The sequence below is a fragment of the Rhinoraja longicauda genome, chromosome 40 (assembly GCF_053455715.1).
Source record: "Rhinoraja longicauda isolate Sanriku21f chromosome 40, sRhiLon1.1, whole genome shotgun sequence".
NCBI lineage: Eukaryota > Metazoa > Chordata > Chondrichthyes > Rajiformes > Arhynchobatidae > Rhinoraja > Rhinoraja longicauda.
Window position 1 is genome coordinate 10,285,019 of NC_135992.1, and position 18,162 is coordinate 10,303,180.

Below are 18,162 nucleotides of genomic sequence, written 5' to 3' on the forward strand. Positions count from 1 at the left end.
CGAGATTTGTGGATGTAGCCCAGTCCAACACAGACATACACAGTCTGACCTTTCTGTCATGGGCCTCCTCCAGTGCCATAGTGAGGCCCACCGGAAATTGGAGGAACAGCACCTCATATTTCGCTTGGGCAGCTTGCAGCCCAGCGGTATGAACATTGACTTCTCCAACTTTAGATAGTTCCTCTGTCCCTCTCTTCCCCTCCCCCTTCCCAGTTCTCCCTCTATCTTCCTGTCTCCACCTATATCCTTCCTTTGTCCCGCCAACCTGACATCAGTCTGAAGAAGGGTCTCGACCCGAAACGTCACCCATTCCTTCTCTCCTAAGATGCTGCCTGACCTGCTGAGTTACTCCAGCATTTTGTGAATAAATACCTTCGATTTGTACCAGCATCTGCAGTTATTTTCTTACAATATCATCCTCCCCATGGCCATCTCCGCTTCACAATGCCTCTGGAAAGCAGCCAACATAATCATAGACTTGTCCCACCCCAGTCATTCCCTCTCCTGTCAGACAGAAGATACAAAAGCTTACACCACCAGATTCAGGAACAGCTTCTCCCCCTGTTTTCAGACTCTTGAAAAGACCTTTTACAAGTTCCAAAGGTTTATCTTTGCAATAAAGTCAACCAACCCACAAAACTACCATGGAAAAAACATAGAACAATAGGTGCGGGAGTAGGCCATTCGGCCCTTTGAGCTAGCACAGCCATTCAATATGATCATGGCTGATCATCTAAAATCAGTACCTCCTTTTTGTTTTTCCCTTATATCCCTTGATTCCGTTAGCCCCAAGAGCTACATCTAACTCTCTCTTCTTGAGAGAGTGATGAGAGGCAATGAAGTAGAGGCAGCCTTCCAGATGGAGGAAGTTACTGTACAGAGTGCTGGAGAAACTCAGCAGGTCAGGCAGCATCTCTGGAGAAGATGGATACATGACGTTTTGGGTCGGGACCATACCAAACTCGTTTTGGGTCGGGACCATACCAAACTGGAGGAGCTGCAGACAGTGAGGAAGGCGGTCAAAAGACACAGTGTGACACACAGATCAGCTGCTGAAATGGGCGGAGAAATGGCAGATGAAGTTTAATCCAAACAAGTGTGAGGCGTTGCATTTTGGGAAGTTGAATGCAAGGAGACAGCGTACAGTTAAAGGCAAGACCCTCAACAGCATTGATGTGCCGAGGCATCTTGGATTCCAACTTCATAGCCCAAGTAGAAAGGGTGGTAAAGAAGGCGAACGGTATGCTTGCCTTCGTTGCTCGGGGCATTGAGTACAAGAGTCAGGAAGTCATGATGCAGCTGTGAATGAATAAATGAATAAGTTCATTGGCCAAGTGTGTGCATATACAAGGAATGTGCCTTGGTGCTCCGCTCACAAATGACAACACAAACATACAGTTAACAATTAAGAATAAAGCATAACCACTTCAAAACAATAAGGATACAACATTACGGTCTAAACATGTGGGGTGAAAATAAACCAGAGCAAAAAACAGACTACAGACTTTGGTTATTGAGTAGAGCTACTACTCGTGGGAAAAAAAGCTGTTTTTATGTCTGGCTGTGGCTGCTTTGACAGTCCGGAGTCGCCTTCCAGAGGGAAGTGCTTCAAAGATTTTGTGGCCAGGGTGAGAGGGGTCAGAGATGATCTTGCCCGCTCGCTTCCTGGCCCTTGCATTGCACAGTTCGTCAATGGTTTAGTCGCATTTGCAGTATTGCCATAGAGGGAGTACAGAGAAGGTTCGCCAGATTGATTCCTGGGATGGCAGGACTTTCATATGAAGAAAGACTGGATAGACTCGGCTTGTACTCGCTGGAATTTAGAGGATTGAGGGGGGATCTTATAGAAACTTACAAAATTCTTAAGGGGTTGGACAGGCTAGATGCGGGAAGATTGTTCCCGATGTTGGGGAAGTCCAGAACAAGGGGTCACAGTTTAAAGATAAGGGGGAAGTCTTTTAGGACCGAGATGAAAACGTTTTTTTTCACACATAGAGTGGTGAATCTGTGGAATTCTCTGCCACAGAAGGTAGTTGAGGCCAGTTCATTGGCTATATTTAAGAGGGAGTTAGATGTGGCCCTTGTGGCTAAAGGGATCAGGGGGTATGGAGAGAAGGCAGGTACGGGATACTGAGTTGGATGATCAGCCATGATCATATTGAATGGCGGTGCAGGCTCGAAGGGCCGAATGGCCTACTCCTGCACCTATTTTCTATGTTTCTATGTCTATGTATTGCATGTGGTTCTGGTGGCCCCATTACAGGAAGGATACATAGATACATAGAACATGGGTGCAGGAGGAGGCCATTTGGCCCTTCGAGCCAGAACCGCCATTCATTGTGATCATGGCTGATCGTCCACAATCAGTGCTCCGTGCCTGCCTTCTCCCCATATCCCTTGATTCCATTCGCCCCTAGAGCTCTATCTAACTCTCTCTTAAATCCATCCAGTGAATTGGCCTCCACTGCCCTCTGTGGCAGAGAATTCCACAAATTCACAACTCTCTGGTTGAAAAAGTTTTTTTTCTCACCTCAGTTTTAAATGGCCTCCCCTTTATTCTTAAGACTGTGTGGCCCCTGGTTCTGGACTCCCCCAACATTGGGAACAATTTTTCCTGCATCCAGCTTGTCCAGTCCAGATGTTGAGGCTTTGGAGAGGGTGCGGAGTAGATTTCGCAGTATGCTGCCTTAGATTAGAGGGTTTCAGCTCCAGGGGGGAGGTTGGGTGGATTCGGGCCTTACCTTCACCTGCTTGTCAGCTGTCTGGGAGTAGACATCTTTGTTTGGTGGCGTGGAGTTGCCCCTGGTTGGGAATCCTCTCTCAGCCTGCGCAGGAGATTTGAAACAAAGTCATCTTACAACCCGAGGACTGACCGATCGTTCACAACCTACATCCTCCAGTTTTAGAGACAGAAACGCAAAAACAGGCCCTTCAGCCCATTGCGTCCACGATCACCCGCACACTAGTTCTCTCCTACACACGAGGGGCAGAAGGGTGTGCTGTGCACCTGTGCTCTACCTTCTACCTTCTAAACCACCGGGTCTTTGCTCACAGTTGACCAAAGATACTAGAGGAGCAAGATGGACCACTCCGTCAAAATCGCCTATACTGAAGTGTAGTGCGCAAAGGAGCGTAACATCCGCCATTTTAGTAAGCAAAACCCGCCGTCCGCTCTGCCTCTCGCAGTGTAATCAGTGTTTTGGGGGAACAGTATGTGTGATGATACCATTAAAATGCAGAATGTATCTCATCTATCAATTCACAGATTTTTGTTATTTTTCTTTTTAAATGTTTCTGCACGTTTCTGCCTACTAAAATGGCGCCGTGACGCACTACGGTTTTTAGGGTCGAGTGGCCTATCTTGCTCAGCTAGTGGACACACCTGCTGTAAGCTGGAACTCCTGATCTTGTCGCCTGCCAGGGAAGTCTTGTGATATCCAACGCAAGAGGTAGATTCTTCGATTGAGTTGAGCTTTACAGGCACCTGGATGGTAGACAACGATGGGTGTGAGTTAATGTCTGGCTTCGTACAGGCTCCTGGGTTGCAGAAGAAGCAATTCCTTCAGAGGGAAGACCATCGACTCCAACTGGGCCGCGCCCACCCATCTCCACAGTTGGAGAATCTAGATCCTAGCCTTGGTCCAGATGATCGCACTTGTTTCATGCAATCTGGGAGCTGAGACACCCCCTCGATGCAGGAGCTTGATCGCCCTGACGAGGAAGGCCCGACCTCCGGCTACGGGAGTCAAGATCGTCCCGGCAACGGAAGGTTCGAGGCCCCCGACCGCTGGAGGACAATGAAGGGAAGAGATTGACCTTTTTTTTTCCGCCTTCCATCACAGTGAGGAACGCAGAGGAGTCACTGTGGTGGATGTTCATGTTAAAATATATTTTGTGTGTTCTGTTGTTTTTTATTGATATGACTGTCGGGCAAATGAAATTCCTTGTACGTTGTAAAACATACTTGGCTAATAAAGTATGATTATGATGATGTAAGAAAATAACAGCAGATGCTGGTACAAATCGAAGGTATTTATTTCACAAAATGCTGGAGTAACTCAGCAGGTCAGGCAGCATCTCAGGAGAGAAGGAATGGGTGACGTTTCTGGTCGAGTCTGAAGAAGGGTCTCGACCCGAAATGTCACCCATTCCTTCTCTCCTGAGATGCTGCCTGACCTGCTGAGTTACTCCAGCATTTTGTGAAATGATTATGATGATTATGATCTCCGCGATAGTTCAGCTCCCCCCACAGCAACCTGTGCTTATAGACAGAGGAGCAAGGACCCACAGATGCTGGCTTACATAGGGAGACACAAAGTGCTGGAGGGACCCAGTGGGCCAGGCAGCATATCTGGAGAACATGGACAGGTGACCTTCCAGTGTTCCAGAGAAAACAATCCAAATCTGTCCAACCTCTCCCTGTAGAGGGAGAGTCAGGGGGTATGGGGAGAAGGCAGGAACGGGGTACTGATTGAGAATGATCAGCCATGATCACATTGAATGTTGGTGCTGGCTCGAAGGGCCGAATGGCCTCCTCCTGCACCTATTGTCTATTGTAGCTACAAAATGCTTGGAGTAACTTAGCGGGCCAGGCAGCATCTGGGGAGAGAAGGAATGGGTGACGTTTCGGGTCAAGACGTTGAGATACTCCAGCACCTTTTGAGTCCGAGGTTAATTTATTGTCACGTGTACCGAGGTACAGCGAAAAGCTGTTTTTGCGTGCCAACCAGTCTGCGGAAATATTACACATGGTTACAATCAAGCCGTCCACAGTGTACATATACAGGATTAAGGGAATAAGGTTAGGTGCAAAATAAAGTCCAGTCGGCCGATTAACGATAGTCTGACTACCACGTAGTCAGCAATTCAGCACCCAGGTTTGCTATATTATAACAATTATACCCTCAACATATTTTAGTTTAGTTTAGAGGTACAACCATCGAGTCCACGCCAGCCAACCAACAATCACCTGTATACTACTTCTATCCGGCACACTCGAGATAATTTACAGATGCCAATTAACCTATAACCCTGCATCCTTTGGAGTGTGGGGGGGCAACTGGAGCACCTGGAGAAAACCCACGCGGTCACAGGGAGAACGTACAAACTCCATGCAGGCAGCACCCGGAGTCAGGATCGAACTCGGGTCTTCGGCGCTGTGAGGCAGCAACTCTGCACCACTGTGCCCGCAAAACAATAGGCGACTCCTTGGCGATTTTATAGGCGCCATTTGGAAGGTATTTGGGCGGCACAGGCCTGGTTCGATGCTGACCTCGGGTGCTGTCTGTGTGGAGTTTGCACGTTCTCCCTGTGACTACGTGGCTGTGCTCCAGTTTCCTCTGACATTTCCCAGTTTGCAGGTAAATTTGCATCTGTAAAATCGGAGAGGGTGCAAAAGTGGGATAACATAGAACTAGTGTGAATGGGTGATCGATGGTCAGCCTGCACTCAGTGGGCAATGTTGCATCTCTAATGAAAAGAACAGGGCAGAGCTTTCTCTTACAATAAAAGACAAGTTTAAAATCAAGAAAAAAAATCAAGATACCGACCCGATCGCTTCTGGTTAGGTATCCCGTGTATGATTTCTGATCTTCTAATGAGGATGTACCCGAGTCCACCTGAAAGGCAGACAATTGGAAATTTAAAATATTAAACATCAAAAAATTAGAAATTAAAAGTACAAAAAGCTGCAGATGTTAGGAAAAGCGAAATAAAAACAAAATGCTGGAAACACTCAGCAGGTCAGGCAGCATCTGTGGAGAAAACGGGTTAACGTTTCAGATCTGAAACCCCTCGTTTGAACTGGGAAAGTTAGTTTATGGTTGCAGAGAAGGTGGTGAAGGAATTGCAAAGACAATTGAGTCAGAATCTTACAGCATGGAAACAGGCCCTTCGGCCTAACCTGCCCATCAGGGTTGCCAACTGTCCCGTATTAGCTGGGACATCTTGAATTTTGGCCTAAATTGGTTTGTTCCGTATGGGACCGCCCTTGTCCCGTATTAGGCTCGGGAGGCGCTATAGGCCTGGACACTGTAGGCCCGCAGGCCGCTGTAGGCCCGGACAGTGTAGGCTAACGGAGTGTGTTCGGGGAGCGGGGCCGAGTGCGTTCGCCGAACGGAGGTTGCGTAGCAACTCGCCTCCCGGCCTGGGCGGCTACCGTTGGTGGAGCGGGAGAACGTGGCCGCTGGCTGGGTGAGGTCACGTGGGGTGCGGGGAAGTGACGTCACCTTTTGTCCCTTATTTGGGAGTGAGGAAGTTGGCAACACAACTGCCCACACTGGCCAATATGTCCCATCTACACTAGTCCCACCTGCCTGCATTTGGTCCTTCTCCCTCTAAACCTGTCCTATCCATGTACCTGTCTAAATGTTTCTTAAACGGTGCTGTAGTACCTGCAGGTTCTTGAGGTTGGACAGGTTAGAACTTTATTCCTAAGTGTGCAGTGGAGGTGAGATCACCTAAGGTGATCTTATAGAGGTGTCTAAGATCATGGGAGGAATAGGTAGGGCAAACACAGAGGATTTTATCCAGTATAAAGGAATCAAGAACCAGAGGACACAGGTTTAAGGTGGGAGAGGAAAGACTAAATAGGAACCTGAGGGACAACTTTTTCACACAGAGGGTGGTGGGGGTTTCTACAACGAGTTGCCAGAGGATAGACACAAAATGCTGGGGTAACTCTGCGGGTCGGGCAGCATCTCGGCAGAGAAGGAATGGGTGACGTTTCGGGTCGAGACCCTTCGTCAGACTGATGTCTGGGGAGGGGGCGGGACATTACACCCCAGCGGTATGAACTTTGATTTCTCTAACTTCAGATAGTCCTTCTGTCCCTCACTTTCCCCTCTCCCTTCCCAGTTCTCCCACGAGTCTTCCCGTCTCCCACTACATCCTATCTTTGTCCCGCCCCCTCCCCTGACATCAGTCTGAAGAAGGGTCCCGACCCGAAACGTCACCCATTCCTTCTCTCCGGAGATGCCGCCTGACCCGCTGAGTTACTCCAGCATTTTGTGTCTACCTTCAATTTGAACCAGCATCTGCAGTTATTTTCCTACACAACTAAACGGATGTCATTCATTGTGCTTTGCTGTGCACTGTGGGACACAATGTTGGGGGAGTCCAGAACAAGGGGCCACAGTTTGAGAATAAGGGGTAGGCCATTTAGAACGGAGATGAGGAAGAACTTTTTCAGTCAGAGGGTGGTGAAGGTGTGGAATTCTCTGCCTCAGAAGGCAGTGGAGGCCAGTTCGTTGGATGCTTTCAAGAGAGAGCTGGATAGAGCTCTTAAGGATAGCGGAGTGAGGGGGTATGGGGAGAAGGCAGGAACGGGGTACTGATTGATAGTGATCAGCCATGATCGCATTGAATGGCGGTGCTGGCTCGAAGGGCTGAATGGCCTACTCCTGCACCTATTGTCTATTGTCTATTGTCTATAATGTGAACAGTAGACACTGTATAAATGGAAGACATCTTGCCTGCACTGAGACACATTTAAAACAAGTGGGAGGGTGACAGTACTGACCTGATCACTCCTGGAGAAAGCCCGTACAAATGCTGGGTGTGGACTCCTCTCGGGGAAGCTACTTTCCACCTGAATGAAAGACAGTCACAAATTAAAACACAAAGGAATAATTCTGAAGACAGACACAGACAGCTGGAGTAACTCAGCGGGTCAGACAGCGTCTCTGGAGAGAAGGAATGGGTGACGTTTCGGGTCGAGACCCTTCTTCAGACTAATAAAGGAAAAGGGAAACGAGAGAGATATATATATATATATATATATAAATGATGATGTAGAGAGATAAAGAACAATGAATGAAAGATATGCAAAATAGTAACAATGATAACTCTGGGCAGTTCAAACAGTTCTAAGTCAAGGCAAACTCCGGTCTGTGACTCCAGCCATGACATGGTGATGCATAGAAACATAGAAAATAGGTGCAGGAGGAGGCCATTCGGCCCTTCGAGCCAGCACCACCATTTCATCGTGATCGTGGCTGATCACCCACAATCAGTAACCCGTGCCTGCCTTCTCCCCATACCCCTTGATTCCGCTAGCCTCTAGAGCTCAATCTAAATCTCTTTTTAATTCATCCAGTGAATTGGCCTCCACTGCCTTCTGTGGCAGAGAATTCCACAAATTCACAACTCTGGGTGAAAACGTTTTTTCTCATCTCAGTTTTAAAAGGCCTCCCCTTTATTCTTAAACTGCTGCCCCTGGTTCTGAACTCCCCAAACATTGGGAACATTTTTCCTGCATCTAGCTCGTCCAGTCCTTTTATAATTTTATACATTTCTATAAGATCCCCTCTCATCATGGGGGAGGGGGGAGGTGGGCGGGGGGAGGAGAGGGTGCTGCACCAATGCAGGAGAGGTTTGGGCCCAACGGGTCCAATCGGTCAACTAATAATTCTCTAAATCCTTCAGCCTACGGAACATTCCAGCAAAACAGAAAAGCCCAATGCTCGTTCCAACCCCCATCCTGTAATCGTGATTCCTTTGCAAACTCTCCCAGTACTTCCCGGGGATTCTGGGCATTTACGGCCTGCCTCCGACTGGCGACTCTCCGACCTCACTTGATTCGATACGAACCTGGTCTCTTTTGGCGGCAGATCGCAGATATCCCGAGTGGGCACTCTGTTCCTGCGATGGGAATCGGTTATCCATCTGAAGAAATAATCAGTAGTTTTTGTTTATTCCAAAGAGCAACATTCAGCAAGTCCACGCTAGCTAACCGGGGAACTGCTGACTTTCTCCAGTTCTCAAGGCAATTGGATTTTAAAAAACTTTTCCACTAAGACCATCCAATGGAACTTAATTAACCTGAAAATTCCATCACAATCTGAAGAGCAACAGGAACAGAACAAATCTCCTGCAAGCTGATCCAAAGAACGCAGGCCCCAACTAGATGTTGGCTATTAAGTACTGACCTGTTCCTGGAGAAACTGCAAATGCTGCCTAACTTTTGTTCCCGCTGATTTTTCCAGAGATTAAATTCGATTTTAAAGACTTTATAACATTTTTAAAAGGCATTATAACATTTAACACATTATAACATTTGAAGGTATTATAACATTTAACACATTGTAACATTTGAAAGGGATTATAACACGTTATAACATTTAAAAGACATATTATTTCAAAGACAATATAACATTTATACGACATTGTAACACCGAAAACACATAGCATTTTTAAAACACATTACAACATTTAAAAGAGATAACATTTAATAGACTTAAAAGACTTTTAAATAGGGCAGCACAGTGGTAGAACTACTGCCTAACAGCGCCAGAGACCCGGGTTCTATCCTGACTACGGGTGGTGTCTGTACAGAGTTTGTACGTTCTCCCCGTGACCTGCATGGGTTTGCTCTGAGATCTTCAGTTTCCTCCCACACTCCAAAGATGTACAGGTGTTCAAAGTTAATTGGCTTGGTATAAAATGTAAAATTGTCCCTCGTGTGTGTATAGGGTAGTTTTAACGTGCGGGGATCGCTAGTCGGTGCGGACTCGGTGGGCCGAAGGGCCTGTTTCCGCACTGTATCTCTAATCTAAACTTTATAACATTTATAAGACTTGATTACACTTCAAACACTTTATAACATTTATACGATATTATAAGCTATAAAACACATTATAACATTTAAAAGTATAACATTTAAAAGACATTATATCATTTAATAGCCAATTTTAACATTTAAAAGACATTTGGACAGGACTTTAGATTGGGAAAGTTCAGACGTAAATGGGCAGTGCCTTAGAGCACCAGAGACCTGGGTTCAAGTAGAATGAGCAGAACACAAAGTGCTGGAGTAACTCAGCAGGTCAGCCTGCATCTGTGGAGGGAATAGTGAGGTGACCTTCCAGCTTGAAGTAGGGACTCAGGCCAACACATCACCAATCCATTCTCACCCGAGATACTTCCTGACCCGTTGGTTTACTCCAGCGCTTTGTATTCAACTCAAGACTCCAAATTACTTTCAATTTAATTTTTGCAAGAAAGCAAATTTTCAAATTTGGACCATAAGGCGTTTGTTTCTACAGAAGTTAACTGAAAATCAGTTCCACAGAACGATGAATGCAGACGTTTACTAAGATGAATAAAAGGATAGACTCAGCGGGACAGGCAGCATCTCGGGAGAGAAGGAATGGGTGACGTTCCGGGTCGAGACCCTTCTTCACACTGATGTCAGGGGAGGGGGCGGGACAAAGAGAGAATGTAGTGGGAGACAGGAAGACTAGTGGGAGAACTGGGAAGGGGAAGGGGATGGAGAGGGGAAGCAGGAACTATCTGAAGTTATTTTCCCTCTCTATCCCCTCCCCCTTCCCAGTTCTCCCACTAGTCTTCCTGTCTCCGCTGAGTTACACCAGCATTTTGTGTCTGCCTTCGATTCAAACCAGCATCTGTGGGGGTTTTTTTCCTATTATCAGAGGCGGTTTGGTTTAGGTTAGTTGAGTTTAGTTGAGTTGAGATGGAAACAGGCTCTTCGCACCATCTAGTCCATGCCGACCATCGATCAGCCGCACACCAGGTCCGTGTTATCCCACACTCATCAACACTAGTGTCAATTAACGGAGGCCAATTAACCTACAAGCCCGCACGCCTTTGGGATATTGGAGAAAGCTGGACCATCCGGAGGGAACCCAAGCGGTCACAGGGAGAACGTGCAAACTCCACACAGACAGCGCTCGAGGACAGGATTGAACCTGGGTCTCTGGCACTGTGAGGCAGGAGCTCTACCGCTGCGCCACCCTGGGGATTAGCTGAGGGTTAGAAGCACAGTTTTATGGATCAGATTATCCCACGTTGTTTGAAAGCGTTTGTGCGTCCATTCTATCAACACCAACCTTGGTGGCAGACTGCAGATACCCAGTATAAGAACTCAAGTCTTCTTTTGAAAACTGTCTATCTGCCTGGAAAAATAAAAACAAAGACCAGGTTTACACAGTGGACAGGACAGAACTTGCAATATTGCCAAGTGTCTGATCAAACTGAAGCCAGATGGTATCAAAACTTGTTGATCAACCTAGGACAAGCAGGTCAGGAAACCCACACCGTCACAGAGCGAACTGATGATCCTTTTATTTTTAAACTGGTTTTCACACTGATTTCAGTATCCTGGAGATTAACCTTTAATTCCTGGAGACTCAGGGCTATAAATGGCGAGCACACAGGTCCACACCGACTTCTGGAAAATGCGGTGCCTAGGCCAGGTGAGGAGGCCGATCTCCACCTCATCGGCATTTCCATGGCCGATCGGCGGGTTGAATTTGCCCCCTGCGGCTGGGGCTCTGGAACTCTGGCCTGGCCGGAGCCGGCAGATCTGTTCCCTTAGCCGACTTCCGCGGCCGAACGGCGGATCGAATGATCCCCCTGCGACAGGGGCTCTGGACTTGCACTCGCCCTCACCTGGACCACCGCTAACAATGACCCGTTAACTTTATCATCGTTACTTTCTCGCATGTCTTTCATCCATTTGCTCTAAATCTCTCTACATCACCGTCTATGTCTCTCGTTTCCCTTCCCCCTGACGCTCAGTCTGACGAAGGGTTTCGACCCGAAACCTCACCCATTCCTTCCCGCCAGAGATACAGTTCCGTCCGACCCAAAATGCTGGAGTAACACAGCGGGGCATCCAGCGGAGAAGGAATGGGCGATGTTTCGGGTCGAGACCGTTTCCTCAGTCTCTTCTTCTTGCTGAAGAAGGGTCTCGACCCGAAACGTCACCCATCCCTTCACCTGAGGAAGGGTCTCGACCGGAAACGTCACCCATTCCTTCACCTGACGAAGAGGGTCTCGACCGGAAACGTCACCCATTCCTTCTCTCCCGAGATGCTGCCTGACCCGCTGAGTGACCCCAGTTTTTCGTCTATTTGCAGGGGCTCTGGAACTCTGGCCAGGTCGGAGCCAGCAGATTTATTCTGACAGCCGACTTCCATGCCGACTTTGAGGGCCGGTATCTCGGCCCCCCCCCCCCAACAAAGGTCGTGACCTCTGTTGGTCCGACAAAATAGATAATATGACAAGGGTCTGGAACCAAGGGTGATGGACCTGCACTACACAGGCTACTGCATCTCTTACCAAGTCCATCGGACTATCTCCTTGTGTTTCTCAACACATTGTTCCCAATGTTGGGGGAGTCCAGAACAAGGGGCCACAGTTTAAGAATAAGGGGTAGGCCATTTACAACTGAGATGAGGAAAAACTTTTTCAGTCAGAGCTGTGAATCTGTGGAATTCTCTGCCTCAGAAGGCAGTGGAGTCCAATTCTCTGAATGCATTCAAGAGAGAGCTAGATAGAGCTCTTAAGGATAGCGGAGTCAGGGGGTATGGGGAGAAGGCAGGAACGGACGGGGTACTGATTGAGAATGATCAGCCATGATCACATTGAATGGCGGTGCTGGCACGAAGGGCCGAATGGCCTCCTCCTGCACCTATTGTCTATTTATTGTCTATTAAAACAAACCTTGTTAGTTTCTGAAGCAACACGAGTGCATTTAGTGCACATCTTCACTTCATCTTTGTGCGAGTAAGTCTTTGAATCCACCTAAAGAAAAAAAATAATAAATAAAGTACGGTTGTAAACATCAGCACGAGGTTTGGGGAGAATATCCCATGTGTTAGATCCACTGGCTCAACATTCTGGAGAGCGATAAACTGTAAAGAGACGACATACGTCGGAAGGTTGGTGGTTCACAGGTGTTGGTTTACACTGAAGATGGACAGAAAATGCTGGAGTAACTCAGCGGGACAGGCAGCATCTCTGGAGAGAAGGGATGGGCGACGTTCTGGGTCGACACCCCTCTCCAGAAGGGTCTCGACCCGAAACGTCACACAGCCATCTCTCCAGAGTTGCCGCCGGTCCCGCTGAGTTACTCCAGCATTTTGTGTCCATCTTCGATCTAAACTGCGAAGAGAATTCGTTTGAATTCTAAATGATAAGTCTCATTCCTTTCACAACCTTCTGAGGCAGAGAATTCCACAAATTCACAACTCTCTGAGTGAAAAACAAATTCCTCATCTCTGTTCTAAATGGCCTACCCCTTTTTCTTAAACTGTGGCTCCTGGTTCTGGACTCCTCCCCCAACATTGGGAACATTTTTCCTGCCTCTAGCGTGTCCAATCCCTTAATAATCTTATATGTTTCAATAAGATCCCCTCTCATTCTTCTAAATTCCAGTGTATACAAGCCCAGTCGCTCCAGTCTTTCAACATACAACAGTCCCGCCATTCCGGGAATTAACCTAGTGAACCTACGCTGCACTTCCTCAATAGCAAGAATATCCTTCCTCAAATTTGGAAACCAAAACTGCACACAGTACTGCAGGTGCGGTCTCACTAGGTGCCTGTATAACTGCAGAAGGACCTCTTTGCTTCTGTACTCAACTGCTCTTGTCATGAAGGCCAACATGCCATTGGTTTTCTTCACTGCCTGATGATCCCTGTTGATCCTCCTGTTAGAGGAGGCACCAGGATCCACGGCAGCCAATTTTCACACAGCGTGTTCCCACTAACGACAGTTACAGATATAGAGAACATAGAACAGTACAGCACACAATGTCTGTACGGAACATAATGCCTCATGAAACTGATCTCATCTGCCTGCACATGATCCATATCTCTCTGTTCCCTGCCCCTCGACGGGCCTACCTAAAAACCTCTTAAAACACCTTTATCGTATCTGCCTCCTCCACCACCACACCTGGCAATGTGTCCCAGGCTACTCAACACTCTGTGTGTAAAAAAACTGCCCCGCACGTCTACATTAAATTTACCTCCTCTCACCTTATAGCTTTGGCCCTCTAGTGTTGAGCATTTGCACCCTGGGAAAAATGTACTGGCTATCTATTCTACCTGAACATGGAGTCTGAAGAGCAGTCTTGACCCAAAATGTCACCTGTTCCTTTTCTCCAGAGATGCTGCCTGACCCGCTGAGTTACCCCACCATTTTGTCTATACCCCATCTTTGACCCTAATAAATTAATATTATTCGATCAAGTCTCCCCTCAATGTCCAATGACCTATAGAAAACAATCCAAGTCTATCCAACCTCTCCCTGGAGCCAATACCCTTAATCCTGATAGCATTCTGGTAAACCTCTTCTGCACCCTCTCCAAAGCTTCCACACCTTTCCAGAACTGCACGCAATACTCCAAATGCGGCCTAACTAAAGTTGGGCTGGAGCAGCATTTAATAAATAGTGTGGAATGCCGATGTGGCTCAGACACAGCCCGGTGATGAAACAACCTAGACATCGGAAATTTGTACGTAGGTTAGGTTTTGCACAAGGATGTGGTTGGTGCACAGCGCTCCCCACGATTTAATTAACTTCCAATGTTGATTTTAGCAAAACTACGTAACGCGTACATTTTGCTAAAACCAACATTGGAAGTTAATTAAATTATGGGGAGAGATTATATAAACAAGGTGAACACAAAATGCTGGAGTAACTCAGCGGGTCAGGGAGCACCTCTGGAGAGAAGGAACGGGTGACGTTTCGGGCCGAGACCCTTCTTCGGACTGATGTCAGGGGAGGGGGCGGGACAAAGATAGAATGCAGTCGGAGACAGTAAAGACTAGTGGGAGAACTGGGAAGGGGGAGGGGATAGAGAGGGAAAGCAAGGGCGATCTGAAGTTAGAATTCTTCTGGAATTCTTATCTGGAATTCTCTGCCTCGGAAAGCAGTGGAGGCCAATGCTCTGGATGCTTTCAAGGGAGAGCTAGATAGAGCTCTTAAAGATAGCGGAGTCAAGGGATATGGGGAGAAGGCAGGAACGGGGTAATGATTGTGAATGACCAGCCATGATCACATTGAATGGCAGTGCTGGCTTGAAGGGTCGAATGGCCTACTCCAGCACCTATTGTCTATTATCTATTAGAGAAGTCAATGTTCATACCGTTGGGGTGTAAACTACCCAAACGAAATAGGAGGTGCTGTTCCTCCAATTTGCACTGGGTCTCACTCTGACAATGGAGGAGGCCCAGGACAGAAAGGTCAGATTGGGAGTGGGAGGGGGAGTTGAAGTGCTGAGCCACCAGGAGATCAAGTAGGTTAAGATGGACTGAGCGGAGGTCAGTTACATAAACAAGGGTTCAATTTCTGTAGCACAAAGGGGGCCTAACTGTAATTTTCCACATTGAAAGTTGACGATTTTTTAATGAATCTAGGGCAAGAGGTTTAATCAAAAGAAACACGAATGGTGGCAAAGTCTATCATCCTTTAGAAGCTTTTTCTATGAATATTAATAAAAAATGTAGTTAAGATTCTGGCCTATCCTTTTCTCTTCAACCAGATAAATCAATTAATAATCACGTTTATTGAAAAAACACTTAAAGTGTGCATTTAGAAAATTGACAATGAGGACAGACAAAATCCTCTTGATCGCATCTAAAATACTCGAGGGACTGCACTCATTTTCTGTGCTCTATAGGGAAGATAGCTGAGTAACGAGGCCTAGGATTTCAACCTATTTTTTAAGAATAAACATTGGTTTGACTGGTGGGCCACAGTAATTGTGTTGTTTGTTTTTTAACATTACGCCAATTTTTTTAAAGATGTTTCAACTATGAAAATTGCCCTCGGCTGCCAGAAAGAGAAATGTTTCTGAGAAACGTCAGCCTTTCAGCAAGGCTGCTGCAAGTGAGGCTGAACCTTTTAGTTTAGTTTAGAGATAAAGCACGGAAACAGGCCCTTCGGCCCACTGAGTCCGTGCCGACCAGCGATCACTTGAACACTAGTTCTATCCTACACACGAGGGACAATAAACATGTCCCCAATGTTGGGGGAGTCCAGATCCAGGGACCACAGTTTAAGAATAAGGGGTAGACCATTTAGAACGGAGATGAGGAAAAACGTTTTCACTCAGAGTTGTAAATCTGTGGAATTCTCTGCCTCAGAAGGCAGTGGAGGCCAATTCTCTGGACGCTTTCAAGAGAGAGCTAGATAGAGCTCTTAATAATTGCAGAGTCAGGGGGTATGGGGGGAGGGCAGGAACGGGGTACTGATTGTGAATGATCAGCCATGATCACATTGAATGGCGGTGCTGGCTCGAAGGGCCCAATGGCCTATTCCTGCATTTCTGCGGCACGGTGGCGCAGCGGTAGAGTTGCTGCCTTACAGCGAATGCAACGCCGGAGACTCAGGTTCGATCCTGACTACGGGCGCCGTCTGTACGGAGTTTGTACGTTCTCCCCGTGACCTGCGTGGGTTTTCTCCGAGATCTTCAGTTTCCTCCCACACTCCAAAGACGTACAGGTTTGTAGGTTAATTGGCTGGGTAAATGTAACAATTGTCCCTCGTGGGTGTTAGTGTGCGGGGATCGCTGGGCGGCGCGGACCCGGTGGGCCGAAGGGCCTGTTTCTGCGCTGTATCTCTAAATCCCTCTAAAATCTAAAATCTATTGTCCATTGTCTAATTTACAGAGGCCAATTAACCTACAAAGCTGCACGTCATTGGAATGTGGGAGGAAACCGGAGCACGCAGAGAAAACCCACGCAGTCACAAACTCCGTACAGACAGCACCCGTAGTCAGGATCGAACCCGGGTCTCTGGCGCTCTGAGGCAGCAACTCTACCCCCTGCGCCACCGTGTCAACCCTATAAACTGCAGAGGAGATCGTCAGTTCCCAAGTCGCCAATGGGAGAAGGAGGATGGCAACAAGAGAGGCTCAAGTTAGGGGCGCAGCTGAGAGGCTCAAGTTAGGGGCGCTGCCTCACAGCGCCAGAGAACTGGGCTCGATCCTGACCACGGATGCTGTCTGCGTGGAAGTTTGCACGTACTCCCCCTGTGACCAGGCAGGAGGACTCGGTGGGCTGAAGAGCCTGTCTTCGTGCTGTGTCCATCAACCAATAGTAAATGTACACACCATGATTAGCAGCACAACAACCTGATCAGTACCGAGTACAGCCCCAAGTGAACAGCAATCACAAACATTCATTACCTTGTCGTGTTGCGGAGTTAGGTATCGGTGTTTGTCTTTGCTGGTCACCGAGAATGAGGAGGCCTGTTTGGTGAGGCCTCGATCAGGCTGCAAGTAAAACGTTAATCCTTCAAATTTTAGTCATCAATGGCAAATTTTAGTCATCAATGTTATGATCCTTCCCATCCTTTTTTCAATTGCCTCCTGCACACAGTGCCTGATTCTTAGTTTTGTTTAGTTTAGAGATACAGCGTGGAAACAGGCCCTTCGGCCCACCGAGTCCACGCCGACCCTCGATCACCCATTCGCACTAGCTCTATGTTATCACAGTTCTGCATCCACACCCGACACACTGGGGCGATTCACAGAGGACAATTACGCTACGTTTTCTCATTTTATTTTAACTATTCCTGATGGGAGTCACCCCCAACTTTTCTCCTGCCCTTTTTTTAACCCCACACAGTGTCTTTTGGAAGGACAATAGACAATAGACAATAGACAATAGGTGCAGGAGTAGGCCATTCAGCCCTTCGAGCCAGCACCGCCATTCAATGGCTGATCACTCTCAATCAGTACCCCGTTCCTGCCTTCTCCCCATACCCCCTCACTCCGCTATCCTTAAGAGCTCCATCCAGCTCTGTCTTGAAAGCATCCAACGAACTGGCCTCCACTGCCTTCTGAGGCAGAGAATTCCACACCTTCACCACTCTCTGACTGAAAAAGTTCTTCCTCATCTCTGTTCTAAATGGCCTACCCCTTATTCTTAAACTGTGGCCCCTTGTTCTGGACTCCCCCAACATTGGGAACATGTTTCCTGCCTCTAATCTGTCCAATCCCCTAATTATCTTATATGTTTCAATAAGATCCCCCCTCATCCTTCTAAATTCCAGTGTATACAAGTCTAATTGCTCCAGCCTTTCAACATACGACAGTCCCGCCATTCCGGGAATTAACCTAGTGAACCTACGCTGCATGCCCTCAATAGCAAGAATATCCTTCCTCAAATTTGGAGACCAAAACTGCACACAGTACTCCAGGTGCGGTCTCACCAGGGCCCGGTACAACTGTAGAAAGACCTCTTTGCTCCTATACTCAACTCCTCTTGTTATGAAGGCCAACATTCCATTGGCTTTTCAACTTTTCAACTCCTGCCTAAATTGGGATGAATGCAGATGAGTCACCCGTCAGATGCCTTAAAATGGTGGATAAGAGAATGCGCGAGGTTGCTGTGTACATTGGCAACC

The 18,162-nt window shown here is 47.4% G+C and overlaps 1 protein-coding gene across 1 annotated transcript in view; it reads right to left on the reverse strand.

Annotated features, from left to right (window-relative positions):
* The window catches only part of LOC144611399 (uncharacterized), a 62,298-nt gene that overhangs the window by 5,496 nt on the left and 38,640 nt on the right, over nt 1-18,162 (reverse strand). The window contains exons 8-15 of the mRNA XM_078430469.1: nt 16,940-17,026; nt 12,466-12,546; nt 10,848-10,913; nt 8,590-8,664; nt 7,520-7,588; nt 5,550-5,618; nt 3,383-3,484; nt 2,742-2,825 (exon numbers count right to left, since the gene is read on the reverse strand). Of these exons, the coding sequence (XP_078286595.1) occupies nt 2,742-2,825; nt 3,383-3,484; nt 5,550-5,618; nt 7,520-7,588; nt 8,590-8,664; nt 10,848-10,913; nt 12,466-12,546; nt 16,940-17,026 (633 nt within the window). The remainder of the gene's footprint in view (nt 1-2,741; nt 2,826-3,382; nt 3,485-5,549; nt 5,619-7,519; nt 7,589-8,589; nt 8,665-10,847; nt 10,914-12,465; nt 12,547-16,939; nt 17,027-18,162) is intronic.